This window comes from Coturnix japonica, chromosome 6, assembly GCF_001577835.2.
Source record: "Coturnix japonica isolate 7356 chromosome 6, Coturnix japonica 2.1, whole genome shotgun sequence".
NCBI lineage: Eukaryota > Metazoa > Chordata > Aves > Galliformes > Phasianidae > Coturnix > Coturnix japonica.
Window position 1 is genome coordinate 11,305,584 of NC_029521.1, and position 17,685 is coordinate 11,323,268.

The window sequence follows — 17,685 nt, forward strand, 5'->3', positions numbered from 1 at the left end:
ATTTCATTTGGTCTATAACAGAAAGATTTAATAACATCAATGTCTTTATAAATGGCTTTTTTTTCAACATTTTAATATAATTTCCTATGTCATTGAGGCTTCTTAAATTATAAAGCTATTGTACATCAAGAAGAATTTAGCTGTATGCACTCCTGCATCTAAAGCCAAGAGAGGGCATGCTGTACTTAACTTGTTTGACCTGTAATGTATACGAGGAATGGAAAACTTGGCTGCATGTGTAATGACCTATTAGCCCCTGTAATTTCCTTTATGCCTTATATTAGGTAACTGACCTTCATAACGCATAGAATCTTGCTTGTTGAGCAGTCTAGCATTATATTTGCAGAGCTGCAGCTATACTAACTGGTATTACAGTCACATTCAGTGATTTATTTGACCTGTGAAGCCAAAGATTTTTGTCTTTCCTGACAATATTTTCTAGGGTTCCAAATGATCCACATTCTAGTTTTTCACTTTATTAGTTATGATGGATACATGATCATTTGCAATATATGTGTGTACATGTATGTATATATAGTGGAACATCATATATGTAGTATATACATCAGCATATATTGGAACATGACTTTTACTTAAGTCTCTAACTTCAGTATTGTTCTGTGGCTTCACCAACCCGTTTGACAAACTACACAAATAAATCACTAATCACACTCCTGGAAGTTATTCCTTCCTTAGATAAAGTGTATTTATAAAGTACCAGTTTGTATAGTGTGTGCTTTGGACCTGTCTCACTGTTAAATAAAGCATAATATAGTAAGCAAGAATTTGCAATGGCTGCCTGAAACACAGAAAGGTATTTAATTAACCTGCATGCAGAAATTAACCCTTACAGCACTGCATCAAATTTTTCAATTTTTTTTCCTGTATAATCTTACCAGTGGGCTATGTTGCTTTTCTACTCAGCTTTATAGTTCTGTATATCAAGTACATTAAAAAAAAAAAAAAGTAAAAACAAAACAAACCAAAAAATTTACTGCGAACAACTGATTCTATAAGATTAAATGCCCCAGGTTGTTAATGAGTAATATGTTCCTAATCAACTGCTACTCTTTTTAAAAGTTTTACATCAAAACTTAAATTCGAAGTGTAAGGTTTCACTGTAGCCATGTGCCTGTTAGGTTTCTTCCTAAAATGTGCTAGGTATGTATGCTATAGAAAGAAGTCAGTTCTTTAAGGGTTAATATGGGGTTAAGGAATCCTCAGGTATTTTCCTGCTTGTCTTTTCTTAAAGGTATCTGCATGTTAATTTTTAGATATTACCTGAACAGGTGAATATTAAGACTGTGCGAATGACTAACTGACTGAATGAAATAATTCATTCAAAATGCTTGCTTGTATCTTGTAAATGACTGGGGGGTGGAAGGTGGTAGTTAAAAAATTCTGAATCAGGGTTTTAAAATGAAATGCATACAAATCTCACTAGAAGAGAAACTCATATACTGACAACTTACTCTGATTTCTTTTTCTTCCAAATAGCCCAATAGAATCCTGCCAGAATTTCTACAAAGATTTCACATTACAGATTGACATGGCTTTCAATGTGTTCTTCCTTCTCTACTTTGGCTTGCGTGTAAGTAGTTTGTCATTGAGGACAGATGGAATTAACAATGAATGATAAAAACGAAGACAATTTCTAAAATGCATGATCAGAGCTTTTGTTTTGGAACATTCAATTAATAAAAACAAGCATATAAGATAAATAAGGAGACAGGAATCTTATAAATGTGAACAGCTTCTTCCAACCCTTCTGTGTCTGTCTCTTCAAGTATGGCAGAAAGTGAAAATTATTATAATGTATGTCAATATAGTCAAAACTTGTTTCAGTGTTCTCAGTGTGTGATAATTACCTCAGAAAAACTGGGAAATACTTGAATTATTTTAGTGCTGTTAGATCTGTGTTTGGCAGTTGGAAGTGGAGATAACAGCGGGTAGAGCTGTCAATCTCAATTTTGTACACATCCATTTTTCCAGACTGCTAATGAATATTTTGCAGAAGTTGTAAATACCAGTCGGCATACTGAATATCAACATGTATCCTTAGAATATGCTTTTCACTTTCTGAAAATCCAGTAATTGGATTTGTGGTAATGTAGATTTTCTACTTGTTCGTTTCTCTTTCTTTCCTCTCTTCCTTCCTTCTTCCTTCCTGCCTTCCTGATCTACTTTTTTTAAGGGAATAAATAAATAAATAAATAAATAAATAAATAAATGAAAATCTCCGAACATTGAGATATGCTTTGAATCTGTTAACTGCAAGGAAAAGTTTGTGTTAGCAGGAGGCTTGCCGCACCGACTTTCCAATGGCATGTTTGGTCAGAAGACCTTCAATACAGGTTGACCTTTTGACACAGAAGATTCAATGTATGATACTTAGGAATTTCTAACAACCCTCTACTTAGAAGTATTCAGATACTTTGTAAAATTTATCTTAGTGGTAAGGCAATATGTTCTTACCGGAATAATTAAACTTGTATATTGTCCACCTACTCAAGTTGGCTACAGTAACTGAAAGAACACAGTAGGAGAGAATGTACTGATACTAAGTAATGCTTTGAAAAGGAGGGAGTAATGTTGGCTCTCTCTGTTTTGGTCCTGTGGATTGAATGTACTATACTGGTTATTGTATGTGAGACTGGCTACTAGAGCACGCTTTTCAGTTGTTGCTTCAACCGAATCAAACTTTTGTGGTATCTAAAACAGCTTTGTGATGCAAGCCAGAGTATAGTAAGCAAGATATTAAGGATATTCACAGTCTCACAGTCTTGTGCGGGTTGGAAGGGACCTTAGAGATTGTGGAGTCCAACCCCCGGGATTCGAGCCTCCTGTGTAGCAGAGCGGCACTTCTACCACTTGCGCCAAAGGGGGGATTCGAACCCAAGCCTCCGGTGTTGCAAGCAGCATTCCTACCACTGTGCCACCGGAGGCAGCCTTCACTTCTGAACTGTACTCTCCATGTAAATTAAAATGCTTACGTACACGCAGCATCCATTCTCCAACACATTCTTCTGTACTGGAGTTCCTGATGAAACAAGTGATAATCAACTTCTTTGCATGCAAGAATTGTGTTAATGATGAATTTGCTGGCTTAACAAGCTGAATTAAAAAGCATCTCATGCCTTTAGCTACTTAAGACTTTTTTTTCTTTCTTTTTCTTTCTTTTTTTTCTTTTTTTCCTCCCCTCCTCCACCCAGACAAGTACATTCTGTTAGTACTCACTGGCAAATTAAAGTATTTGAATAAATATTTAAAATCTCATCTTCCTCCATCTGTTTTCCTTGAAATTATGTCACAATTCAAAGTCATGAAAATACTACTATATCATCAATACCAGATGATATTTGAGTTCAAACACACACAACCATTTAATAATCCTGAAGGGCTAGTAACCAACTATGTGAGAAGTCAGGAATTTACTAACTTCTGATGAAGACTATGTCCAAATTGCATGAGTTAGTAGCTAATCAAGAAATAGTCTGACAAATGCATGACAGACAGAATTGTGCTCCTGCTTCTAGAACAGCATGTTATCTCTTCAAGCATGATTCTGGAACGTGAAGTGCTTCTATTAGTTGCTAATTATCTAAACAAATAATTATTCAAATACTTTCCCAGGAAACTGTGATTGGCCTTTATAGTCAAGGCTGTTTTTGGTTTTTTTTTTTTTTTGGTTTTGGGTTTTGGTTTTGGGTTTTGGTTTTGAGTTTTAACCTTTTGGAAAGCAAAACGTCATTGCTTATGGTGTGATAAAATGCTGACTAGATCAAACATGAGTTCAGAAAATAATGACCTGCGCTCCTGAAAAGCTTTTAGTTCTATATATTCTGACTACTTTTAAATTCATCAGGGAGAAGCTGAAAAGTCTTGATGAATCTGGATATGTTTTGCTCAGTTTTCATGCTACAGCTTGCTTTAATTGTATAATGCAGAATAAGAAAATGTCAATACATTTTTATTTGTGAATCTTCTTTGAACATGTGCTGTCTTTTTTTTTTTTTCCCCAAGTGTCACTTCAACAATCATGAAATCATGAAACCCTTTTCTATTTTTGCTTGTTCATTTGTTTCTCAATGCTGAATTCAAAATCAGCAGAAAGAAGGAGCATCTTCCAGAGCACAGTTTAGAGGACTGAAGTCCTGTTGCTGTCCTGAATTATTGCCTGAAGGATTTGTCATACTGATTAACTCTAGATAGGATGATAGTGGGAATTTGGTAAACAATAAATAATAATAATATTAATAAAAACAGCAAATACATGATGACAATACAACTAATGTGTTTGGAGTGCTACAGGAACGTGATATACTTTGGAATAATTTATACTTATCTACATTTTTCTAATATTACAGCTGAACTACTCGTTACCTTTGGAGTTTAATATTTTATAATGGATTGTACTGCATGCAGCTACACAACTCTAACTTGATTCTTCTCTCTCTTTTTTTTTTTTTTTTTTCCCAGTTCATAGCAGCCAATGACAAGCTATGGTTTTGGCTAGAAGTTAACTCAGTAGTAGATTTCTTCACGGTCCCTCCAGTGTTTGTTTCAGTATATTTAAACAGAAGTTGGCTTGGTAAGTAATAGTGTTTGTCCTTTTAGTAGCTATTATAAAAACACCTAAACTTGGCATATTTTGGTAATTCTTTTACCTTATGGCATCATAAAAGCAGAAGAATTGTACCAAAATTGTATTTGAAGTGATCCTACCATTATGTCAGAAAAAAAGCACTTACTAAGTTTATTTTTCTTGACTGATTAATTTGTCTGGGCCCAGATAAATGAATAGAATTAGATCCTGCTTGTTAGCAGGCATGAGTGTTGTTCCCAGTGGGGGTCAGAATTGGGACCAATCCTTTTTAATATTCTTATTGATGATTTGAGCAGGAGGATTGCTTGAACCCCCAGTAAGTTTGATTACAGTGGGGAGGCAGTATTGATCTGCTTGAGGGTCGGAAGGTACTACAGAGAGATTTGAATAGGCTGGATTGGTGGGCTGAGACAAATGGGATGAAGTTCAGCAAGACCATGTGCCTGGGTCTGCACTTTGGTCACTACAACCCTGTACAGTGTCACAGGCTTGTGGCGGAGTGGCTGGAAAGCTGAACAGAGTACAAGGATCTTGGCATGTTAATAGTCACTTCAACATGAGCCATCCAGCACTATTCCCAGGCTGGCAAAGAAGTCCAGTGGCATCCTGGATTGTATTTTGAGTAGTGTAGCCTGCTGGAGTGGAGAGGTGATCATTGCTCTGTACTTGGCATTAGTGAGGATGCACCCTGAGTACTGCGTTCAGTTTTGGGCCTCTTGCTGCAAGGAAGACATTGTGGCCCTGGAGTGTGCCCAGAGTAGGGCAACGAAGCTGTGAGGGGGCTGGAGCACAAGTCTTATGAGGATCAGCTGAAGGAATTGGTATTGTTTAGTCTGGAGAAGAAGAGGCTCAGGGTAGACCTTATTGCTCTCTTCAACTCTTTGAAAGGTGAATATATCAAGGTGTGGTTCGGCCTCTTTTCCTAGATAGCTAGCAATAGGATTAGAGGGAAGGGCTTCAAGCTGCACAAGGGGAGGTGAAGGTTAGTTGTTAGAAGAAACTTCCTTCCTAAATAGTGGTCAAACATTGGAACAGGCTGCTCAGAATGGAGGCATTCAAGAAACATGTCTATGTGGAACTTAGGAATATAATTTAATGGGCATGGTTGTGATGATTTGATGGGTGGACTTAGAGGCCTTTTTTACTCTTGGTGATTCTATGAATACAAGTCCCTACTGTAGGTATTGGTAAGGTCCATCTAGAATGTACATGTGTCTGTTTATACAAAGTAGGGAATATAGTGTAATTGTTACCTGAACAGATGTTCCAAGCCACTTATTTACTGAAATCCACTGCCATGAATCAATGTTAGTGATGAAAACAGGTTTCCTTCACATTTTGTGCCAAAAGAAAATTTTAAATCCACTGGAACAGTATGTTTGGAAGATTTAGATAGATGTTACTGGTCTGAAACCTTGTGTAGGAAAGACCACTAGGAGCGCACTGATAAAAGATATGGCACACAAAAATGATTACAAAGTGAAACAAAGTAGAAAAACAAACAGGAAAAAAAAACAAAAACAAACAGTCATACAATATGGTGTATTAAGTTTCTTGTACCCATTGCATATTTCTGTCTAGTTACATAAAATGAGGATCAAAATTTGGGAGTTTTTGACTGGGGAAAACTTTCCAAAATGTCATGCTTTGAAAGTGCTATACCTTTATTAGACAGCAAATGAAGCCTTACCTATCCATTTCTCTAGAAACATTAGTGCAAGTTTTCCCTGAAAACTGAAGAGACTCATAAAATTTAAAACAAAACGGAAATTTAAATAAAATTATTATATTCTCAATTTGGTACAGAAATTTAAATATACAGAAATTATCTTTAATCCAGTATTGAATGAAAATAGATTAATATGTTGCATAACTGTGTTCAGTTCATAGTATACATTAATGGTTATTAATAAACCAAAGAAAGCAGCAAAACAGCCAGAAAAGACTATTACAGATCCTCTTGTAATTGAAGTCTTCATTATATTCTTCCACCACATTTTTTAAGTGAAAATTTTTCAAGTAGAAAGTCATAAAATTCCGTAATTTTTTTATAAGAAATGGAAAATATCTCAATAACAAATGAATTAATACATATAAGAAAATTATAGATTTCACTAGCAGTTTTCTCAGATTCAAAAATCCCAGGATTTTACATTATGTGATTTAGAAGGATGTATTTTCATACTTGAATTTGACATATCATAGATTCCCAGAACTTTCAGATTTAAGGCATTGAAGACAAAAGTGAACTAAGAGCAAAAACTAGTGTCACAGCATCATAGAAAATGAACATGAAATAAGCAAATAGCGCGAAAATACCAACAACTGGAAAGCTATGCAAAAAGACAATTAGTTGGAATTAATATACTTTGTGCAAGTGACTGCATAACTGACTCATTCGTGGTGACACGGCAATCTAACTGAACCAACAGCAATAATGACAGTGCTTGCACATTTATCATTTTTTCCTGAGTAGTTTGTATATGATCCATGTCATTTTGCAGGCAGAGTTAAATGTTGTAATTATATTTATTAATTGGGTTAAAAGGATTTTCTCTTCTCGTTAATTGCAGCAGTTCCATTTTGTTCTGGATTTCTTTTCTACAGTGCCACTTCACTTGTTTTCTGATTGAATCCTCTTTTAGAGATATTTATCACCTGCTGAAACACAGATTTGTTTAATTTTTATTATGCAACTGGCTTATGAGCATCATTTTTATGTTGTGTGTGCATTTACACTTGCTTCTTCTGTGTTTATTCCAGAGGAGCTTTCACTTTAGGGAAACTAATTCTCAGTGAAACATTTTACTTATTAAAAAATGTGATTCTGTTATTCTGTGAATTACTTGTGTCTGTGACATAGATGTGATTTAGACCAGCAAAGTGTAATTTGGAAGCATTGTGTTGAAAGAGTTTTTAAGCAAATACACAAGTATATTAATGAAGGGTGTTCAATCACAGTTTTTAAAGAGAGAGAAGAATTTACTTTGCTGAGGTGGCTGAAATGGTTGGCACAGGTTTTATAGGTAACAGCAGAAAGACAGAAGTGTGGGTGGAGGGCTAGGGAAAATGTTTTCACTGTATTATTAGTTTCAGGTCAATTACCTACTTTTTTTTTTTCTCTCTCTCTCTCTTTCTTAATGTTTTAAATTGGAGGATAGATGCTTATCTAGAGAATGATTTAGAACATGAGCTAGATTCCACTATGCAAATACAATTCAAGATAGTCAGATAACGTGTTTCCACCAAAAGGTTTCTGTAAATGTTATGATGTTCACTGCCTATTGTAAAGCAGAAAGCAAACAGCACTTAAAACCCGCAATGATAACAAAATTTTATATTTGAAATTTCCCTTTAGAAAAGATTTCTAGTGTCATTTTTTGCTAGCTACCACCATGTAGCATAAGCAAAGGAAGTATGTGAGCAAAATACAGCAGGTATATGGAATGATCTGCTTACTGTACCTGAAAAATGGGATAGAGAAAGGGAAAATTTAAGTAATTCAGTGGTATATATTAAATCAGTAGTCAATGGTGATAAATTGCTTATGCTAATATTTAAAACCACAGTTAAAAACATCACTTTTCTGATGAAGTATATTTGCATCTATATCCTACTGATGTTTTTCTACCACTGTTTTGCAAAAAGTAACATTTGTTCAGATACTTATATGTAAAATAGAATACTTGCACAGAACTGTGGGTGAAATTTGATAGTACTGATAAAAGGACAAATGTCTGCTATAATAGTACATTTCTGTGTAGTGGGGAGAATCCTTCCAAGGGAACAACAATAACACAAAGAATGGTGTTTCTGGCTCTAGAGATTTTACAGCTTGTTATGATAATTAATTTTAGGCGGATGTTTTCTAATAATTGATGAAGGTGCTGTCTTTACAGTATAAGTGAAGGTAAAAGTGCTGTTGGAGGGGAAAAAAAAAAGAAAAAAAGAAAAAAAGATTTGCAGTAACAGAAATTAGATTCTAGCAAAACTCTTTTTTTAACATTATTCATTTATTATCATTATGATTAAGATGGTCAGTCCTTTGTTGCTTTTGTAGATTGCAATATACTAAGCTGGAAAGGCCTTCAGTGTGTGAATATTTTCTAGCCTTATTCAGTAATGATTTACAAACACTGTGCCCTCCACATAAAATTGTTACTCTGTTTTCTGTGAGGGCAAACACCTTTAAATAACCAAAATGCTTGTTATCATGTACTTGCCTATGAAAATTTTGTATTGACTTTATGAGCAGACTAGGTTGGATAAATTCTCTTGACAGGGTGATATTGATAGAGGAAGATTAAATATGTAAAATATCATCTTAGATTCATTTTTTCCAAGGACATGTGAATTAAGACCAATCAACCTTAGGAACTACAGAGATTTAAATAAATCCTAACTAATTATGAGGATTTGATATTCTTTCATATTAACATTCAATCACAATTGATCAGTTTACTTTTCCCATTTATTCCACTGTACATTTTAATTCTTGGAAACTATTTGCTAATAGATTCATCTGGCATCCCCTAGGCAGTCTTGGCTGCTGGTGAAGCTGTGCTGTTTTTTCAGAAAGTTATTTGAGATTTATAGTGTGGGGGGAAAGCAGGCAGACAATGCATGCAAATGTAGACATATCTGCAGCATAGAGAATGAATCTCTCTATGTGGTGGAAAGCATATTTCTTAAAAAGGAGGCTTTCTTTTTATCTGATCTTTCTTCAAATCCTGTTCAGATCCTACTACAGACTTTTCAAGTCATTTTGGATCTGGCTTGATGATTCAGTGTCAATTCTTGGTCTTAGAAAACTATTTCCTGTGTCTCTTGTAGAGAGTGCTATTTATGTCAGAAAATGAATTTAGTTTCTCCTTGTGGTTACTGGAAATAGATGCATAACTTTAGAGAAAAAACAAATAGTTTAAGCTGATGGTGCAAATACCTTCTGGCCATCCAGCAAGTGTGCTTTAATATGAAACTTAAAAATCTGTGAGAATAACTGACATGGAAAGCAACATTTGTCCCAATTTTTTTTTAATTGCCTTCCCCCCCCCCCCCCCCCCCCGATATTCTCCACAGAGCAACTCTGCCTAAATTGTGTATGAATTTGCTGAACACTTTATGCCTTTTGGAAAATAGAATGCAACAGGGTACCTTATTGACATAAAGTGCTTTGATAATTGAATTCTGACGGTGCCTGTGAGAGAGGAGCTCCAAAACTTTATAAGCATCTTTTGTCTCTTGATACACCCACAGGCCTTAGAAATATGCCTTTTTTAGCACCCTTAGTTTACAGCCAATTTTCAGTGTGTTTATTCATTAAGAATTATGTATTTCTGCCATCTACTGGCGGGAATTATGAATACACATCCAAATTCTACAACATGCCTTTAATGTGCCAGGTTTTTTTTTCCCTTTTACAGAACTGGTGTATTTTTTACAGCTTTAAAACACATTATGTAATTTTACTTATGTTATATTTTATATGCATTGGGAGAAAAGTTTTGTTAAATTTCCACAGAAAATAATGTTTGTCATGCATATGCAGTATTTTGTTTGCAGTAACATTTCTTCATTTACTTCAGGTGCCTTCAAGAAGGTATAAGAATTTTTTTAAGAACATCCTTCTTAATAGTCTGTGTGCTAGGTCTTTTGACAACAGTGTGTCATTGAAAAGACTGTACCATGTGTATAATATTGAATATGACAATTTTTTGCTCCTTTTAGTCAAACAATATTTCCTTATTATTTTTCAGTATCACCTGTTAATTTTGACAATGTGGATTTTATTTTCCCTCCAGAATATTAATAGAAGTATTAACTTAATGTCAAGAACCCTTCCCTGACAAGAATACTCTTGACAGCATGCTATTTAAGGGCGTAATGGTTATTTTTTTGCTCAATGAATGCCATGGCAATGCTACATTATCTACATTAGTATGTACAACTTTACAGCTCAGACATGAATTCTAATGGAAATAGAATGTTTTCCTATGTACAGAAAACAAATCTTTATTTTGAACTGTTAATTATTTTGCTGTAATATTCCTTGTTCTGTCTGTGATTTGTTTATGATATTAACTTTCACATATGTTTGTGGATCTTCGACTGATTGTGACAGACTCACTGAAAACCAGTAGGCTGCAGAGCAAATTTTTAAATTTACTGGATAGAGGGTACCCAGACATGATGACTTATTTAAAAATGTCTCGCTTAGTCATTTTAGGAAGGCAATTTTGCCATAATTACATGACTGGCTTTTTCTGAAAACATGTGTAAGATTTCAGCCTCATATGCCTTGGTACTGAAATGTCTGCCAGGCCTAAGGTAGTAGCCACAATAAAATGTCATTTATTGCAGTATGCAGTAAAGTTGTTAACATCAATCAATAACACTTTCTTTTTTGAAATGTGATGTTTTAAGATACAAAATATAAATTAATATTACTACTTAGAAATTGTGTCATGAACAGCAAATACACTCGCTAATCAGTATTTTCATTTAAGCAGCCTAAATTTGTATTTCATAATCAGTTTAAAATAACATCTGCTAAGATGGAGTCCTGTGGGCAGTCCCTTACTTAAATGAAACACTGTTTGAGGTTGTAATGTTTATAACTTCCAAAGGTTATCAGTACTCTTCAGCCTATTTCTTTTAGATTTACATTCTTTTAGTTTAAACCAAACTAATTTTTTTTCCATGTGTATTATAGAAAAACATTATTGTGCCTTAGCTGTGGCCTAGTTATCAATAGAACATATTCATCATAAAGAAAAGAAATAAGAGAGCATCTGATTCTGTCTGTGGTACTAGTAATCCTATAGGTCCTATCTGAGTGTGGAAAACTGAGTTCACTTTACTGCATATTCCATATGTGTTGTTAGAAAGTCCTAAAGCTAATGATGTTCAGAGGGTGTTTGCTTGCTCTTTCAGTGTGTATGCTTTGGCATACATTTTCAAGTTGTTTTTTTTTTTTTCCTTTCCTTTCTTTATTTTATTTTAATTTATAAATTTATTTTCATTCTAGAGGGGTTTTTAAATACGGAACAGCATTAGAAGAGACATTAATAAACTTTGGAAAGCACATTTATTTAGTTCGGGTGTTCAGGCATTTAGTTTACAAGTCTCTTAGAATAAATCAATACAGTATATTTACAAATGTTATATTAGCCTGTACTAGTTCGGAAACATTTTGCTCTAAATCTGTCTACCAGTCATTCTTTCTGGTTTGATATTTGTAAAGGGGCATGAAGTCAAAGACTCTGAGTTTTCTTTGTAGTTTAGGTTCCAAATGTCTAAGCTTATCTTGTCTTTGAAATTGCATGGGCATTTGTCAGGAATAGATCTTATTATGAAATCTCACTAGCTGCTACTTCGGACCAGAAGCAGAAATGTTGGAAAAACGGTCTATTCAACTTTATCAGCAGTTATGTTTGTTATGAGTAAAAATATAGCAGATGGCAAGGAAATATGAAAACCAGAATAATGCCTTAATTAATTTAAAGACACACACACACAAAACCACAGCATTTTAATTTTGGAAAGTGTGTTTTTTGGATTAGTCAAACATTTTCTTTTTTTTCCCCTAAACCTATTTTCTTTCTGTTACATGTGATTTATGCAGTGAAATTATGTTGTTTTCTTTTAATGCACATCTAATGTTACTTAGAAGTTCACATTTTAATTATGTTCTTAAATGTTCAATTATGTAAATAATAAAAAATTAAGGCAGTTTCATATTCTTATTAAAATTCATATAATATATACTGTTTGTATCATTTTTTATTATATATGTATAATTACAATTGTTTTTGATTCCTGTTACTGCATACTTACTGTAATGTTTAGTGATGGCTAGATATAAGGTTAGAACAATGCTCGCTCAAGAAAATAATAGGTTTATAGTGATTAGTGGGCAGACAATTTGTATGATGATGTGGCAGTCAATGAACATCAGAGTTTATACATGAAAGATATTGCAATCATAAATTCAAACAAAATAGGATAATTTGTAAAGTGGTTTGTATAATTTGTACTGTGGTTCTAGCTTTTATTTTCTATGAAAGTTCATAATTACACTGAGATTGGTCTCTCCTGTCTGGCTTCACTGTCCTTTCTGCTATGGGCAAAATATCCATACAACAGCATTGTAAAATGAGCTGTAAAAGCAGATACACATAGGAAATTAAAATGATCTTTGATGACTTCTAGATTCTCTCATGTTCATGCTTACTGTGGAAATACATCTAAGTTATATAGAAAATATGTAGCAGTCAGGAGTAAAGGACAATAATGCACATATTTGGAGGAAGGTTGTCTTCTGGGAAAACATCAGAGACACCTGCTTTTCTAGAAACTGATTCTAATATACTCTAATAGTGTATATTTTCACTGTCTACTCTCTTAGTGTTGTAATTTTGTGGCAATACATTTGTCACTGATACTAACTTTTGGCAATATGTTAGCCTATTTCTGTTTTTAAGCAGTAAAAAACCCTAAGAATATTCATCTCAGAAGGCAGACCACAGACAGATTTCCTGTTTGAAATTAATCTGAAGAATATTAAATCTTTTCTTTGCTGGACTTACTCCAGATTCAGTCTTACTGCTTTATTGAATCTTCCAGTTCTCAGGTTTTGTAATTAGCAAAAGAGCATCATTCATCTTTAACAGGCATAAATATTTTATGAAGTGTGTGGCACACATCTGGTCAGAAAAGTAGGATTTTTTTTCACACCTGTATCATAATCACATACAAATTTTTTATTTGCAGTTATGCCTCGTGACTCAAAGAAGCAAAGACAGGCAGAAATGCAAGTCTGCAAGCAACCAAGTGCTGCAGCATTAGTCAGGCTTTAACATCTGCCCTTTGTCCTTCTTTTGCTTTTTTTCTTATTCTGTTCTGTCACAGGCTAAGCATAGCATATTTCTGATTTTACTGCAGTTCGTTCCTGATGTGCCAGGAAGAATTAAACTGGTTTCTAACATTTTGTTTCCTTGGGAAGTCGAACTACTTTATACTGAGCTGTAATGGGTGCTTTAAAAAACAGTGACTAAATCTTTAACCTTCAGAGCCTCCTCTTTGCAAAGTTAACTCACTGAGGTGTAACCTCTGATTTAAGAATTTGTCTCGATTATAGTAACATTGTCAAGTAAATTTTCAAAAAAAAAAAAAAAAAAAGAAAAAGAAAAATAAGACATCAATAACTTCCTTCTTTCTCAGTTTTTTTCATATTTACCTTTTTCTTTTCCTTGCCCCCCTCCGCCCGGAAATAGGTTTGAAATATGCTTATATTTTGTAAAATATGATGCTTGCAAGATAAAAAGTCTTTGATTTTCTATAAGGATCCAGTATTAATTCTGTACTAGGATATCTTTGCTTTTCTTATGGAATATGACATACTCTGACTGAAGTGTTATAAACTGAAATCGATTTTATGTTAAGGGAGATTAGCTAAAATGCTAAAGCTTTGACTTACCAGCTGTCCTTACATTTGAATTGTGTTTCTTCCTTTATTTAAAGTGCTGTCTAACACTGATTTCATTGATGTCAAACTTAGTGTTTGCAGAGAAGTTGATACAGTCATTACCTTGGTTCTACATGGCTTTATTTTTTTGAAAATATTTTAAAAATACGAGAAACAAAATATATCTCCCTGCATGCAATGATTTTTATTGTATATATCTTATGGCTTTTGAGAATTAACTTTTATTTTTAGTAGAATGGGGAATCAAAGAGCTTTTTGTTTGTCAAGTGATCAGAGGTAACCAAAGACACTGTTTTTTTAAAACCTATACTATTTTGATGCAAAGATGAGACCTAAATAATGTATGTGGGGTGCCTCTGAATATGAATTTAAAAACAGACTTTAAAATTAAAAACCCTCTTCTGTTATGTCCTGACAATTAGTTTATTTTCAGTGCTGATGAAATGATGGTGCAGAGGCTGGTATCTTCTGTCTGATATGGACAGTAATCTTTAAAATCTTACAATGAAATTCTGGCTGCTAAATCAGGAGAAAACAGGGACACCCCACCTGCTGAATTCCTGACACTGTAATATACAGTGCTCTAAAAAATTTGACTGGGTTAAATTTCAGGATTTGATCAGGCACTTACAAAGCCATTCACTGTTTCATTCACTTCTTGAATATTCATTATCAATAACAGTCCTCTAAGTACTAATTGCTTCTATTAAATTAAAGCATTTCAAATGTGCTTTTGAAGTTATTCTGTAAGGTATGCATTACAGCCTATTTAGATGAGAGAGTGTAGATGATAGAGGACCTTACTCTCACTGAAAGCAGAAAATGTCTTGCACAACCAGATTGCAGAACACAATGTTAAAACTACCTCATATGAAAGTAAATACTTCTGCACAGAATATGAATGTGATATCACAGAATGTGATAAACGCATTTTTGCCTGGTTCTGCCTCTGATGCTTTCCAGCATATATCACAATCCTAATGATTAAGAAATTTAGAGTTACATTTTTTAATTGTGGATCAGGCATGTTTCAAAATTATTTTTGTGTTCTATTATTTAATGCATTTTTTTTTTCCCCAGACTTTGATATATTCAGCAGTTTTAGCAGTGCACTGAAACTAAATGGAGAAAATCAGTAAAAATCTGTGTAGCAGCCTCTGTACCAGGGAGCTGAAAGAGTTAAAGGAATACTGTCAGATTACTAAACCCTAAGTATAGGTTATGTAAATAAAAAGCTCAGCTTTTGCTAGTTATTACTGGAGAGGAGCACTAATTTACTTTAGAGATGTACTGGACACGCAGCACTTTTGAATTGTATACCCAAATGTTTGCTATAAATAAATAAAGAAATAATTAAAAAGAAAAAAAAATGGTATGATAACGATAGGGTTGAAATTCAAAGAATAAGATTATGGTTATATATTCATGGTGGAATACAAAAAATGAAGAAAAATAATATGCCTCAGATGATTAAAAAAAAAGAAAAAAGATATTCTTTCAGTTTGAGCAGTACAAGATGTGATTAGTAGCAGGGATAAATAATGCCTTGTTAAAATAGTTCCAGTTTGAAAGGAATAGTTCAAACACTCACAGATAGTTTGTACAAATGCATACAGATGTATTTATACAGTCAAAGGGGAACATTCCCAATGTTCCACTCCCATGGAGCTTTTCTCTGTGACCAGAGAGAACATGACCATGGTGTTTTTAAAAACTTGGTGTAAATGTTATAATGTAAAAGAGTCACAGAAGCAGTTTACTTATGATTTACTACCTGAATAATACTTGAACTTTTAAATTTGTGTATACAATGTTGCACATTTCTGTTTGGCCTTGTCTCACTTCAATAGCATTTTCCAAATTGTTTTGAGATCCTGTACATTTCCTATAAGCACATGGTGCTGTCTGTTTTTGTATCTGCTTTGCATTGTAGTCCAGATGGCATTGATATATTTTTAGAATATGTATTTTTATGGCTTTCCTTGTGCGGGGAAAAAAAAAAAAAAAAGAACAACAACAATAAAAAAAAAACAATCAACCAACCAAACAAACAAAAAAAAAAACCCACAACAAAAGGAATGGAATGTTCAGCATGTTAAACATATTTCTTGAAATGAGGTTAGCTTTTCAAGATGGAGTATGTATGTTATGCTCCAAAGCCAGGAAGTTGACCAGGCAAGCACATGTACCGTGGAAGTTATCATCTCATGTTTACATTTTATTTGAAATAGCATTTTTTTTAATTAATTGAGGTAGTAGCTGACTGAACAGAAATCCTTTTGTGAATATTCACAGAACAAGCCTGCTTGAGAGAACTAATGTGCTCTGTTCTTTCCCGCTTGCCTGATGGTTAAAGATATATATATATATATATATATATATTTTTTTTTTTTTTCCCTGCAATATAGCTGTCATTAACTGGGATTAGATGAAGACTGGTTGTGTGTGTGCAGGGGTTTATTTCATCTGGGATAAATCCTGTAAGAGTTGGCTGGTATGCAACCTCTGCCTTCTGGATAATAATTCTCACCAGAAGACACAAAGTGCCAAAGAAAAGAGTACACAGCAAAAAATTCCCATTATGATCTGCTACAGCTATATTCATTGAGAGTACCTGTTCATTTCAAGTGAACAGCATCACATTTGTGGGTTTTGAATTGATGGGTGTGGTTCTTTGGTGTATCTGAAAGAAGCTTATGTGGTAATATCCGGATAGAAGATGGCTCTTAAGCTCTAGTACATCACGGATCAGAGGAGCATCTGCACTGCCTGCCTGTCTGTTCTCTGATTTGTTTTGTCTATACACTTGGTGATATTCCTAGGATGTTTTGTGAGGCTGAGTTCTGTATTTGCATGAATTCTGTATGTTTCATGCTAACAGAAATGAGTTAGATTATATTGAATTATATTTTGATAGCAACATGTAAAGTTGAAATTTATATATAATTCAAATTTACTTAAAAGGACACAGTTTTCAAATCTGCTTCCAGAGGGAAGTTCTCTTAAAGAAAGCACTCTGAGCTTTCTCTGTGTTAATACTGAATCAGGGAGGGAAAACAAACAAACAAACAAACAAACAAAAAAAGGAAAAAAAGGAGATATATATGAATATCTTCATTGTTAGTGGATGCTGTGACTGAAGACTGGACCACAATATATGTGCAGTACATCTGAAGTAGAAGATTCATAGTCATGATTCCCAGCAAGATTTTAGTCTACCACAGCCCTTCTGGGGGCACACGTACGGAAACTTATAAAAGTACCAGAAGACGTAAAAAGTCTCTTGGAGAATTATTCCAAAATGGATATCGTGTCAAGGCGGGACATAATATCCCTGAGAAGGAAGAACAACATTCTTTTCGAAACTCCTTGGTCTCTTGTTATAGGGTCGGCTCATACTGGGGTAAGGTCTAATCTAAACTTTTTCTTCAATATGTAGTTTGTGATTCTGTCTTTGGTGCTAGCACATTTTTTTCTTAAAAGATGCTGTTCATTTTTTTTTCAAACTTGGTGTATGATTTCAGTTGCTTTATAGGAAAAATTCCTTCTGTGACTTGCATGATATAATGCGCCTGTATATGCAGTGTCTCCC

The 17,685-nt window shown here is 34.0% G+C and overlaps 1 protein-coding gene across 50 annotated transcripts in view; it reads left to right on the plus strand.

Annotated features, from left to right (window-relative positions):
• The window catches only part of KCNMA1 (potassium calcium-activated channel subfamily M alpha 1), a 412,923-nt gene that overhangs the window by 243,999 nt on the left and 151,239 nt on the right, over positions 1-17,685 (plus strand). For all 50 annotated transcript variants that reach the window (XM_015866684.2, XM_015866674.2, XM_015866673.2 and 47 more), the window contains 2 exons: positions 1,498-1,591; positions 4,480-4,591. In XM_015866684.2, coding sequence (XP_015722170.1) covers positions 1,498-1,591; positions 4,480-4,591 — 206 coding nt within the window. The remainder of the gene's footprint in view (positions 1-1,497; positions 1,592-4,479; positions 4,592-17,685) is intronic.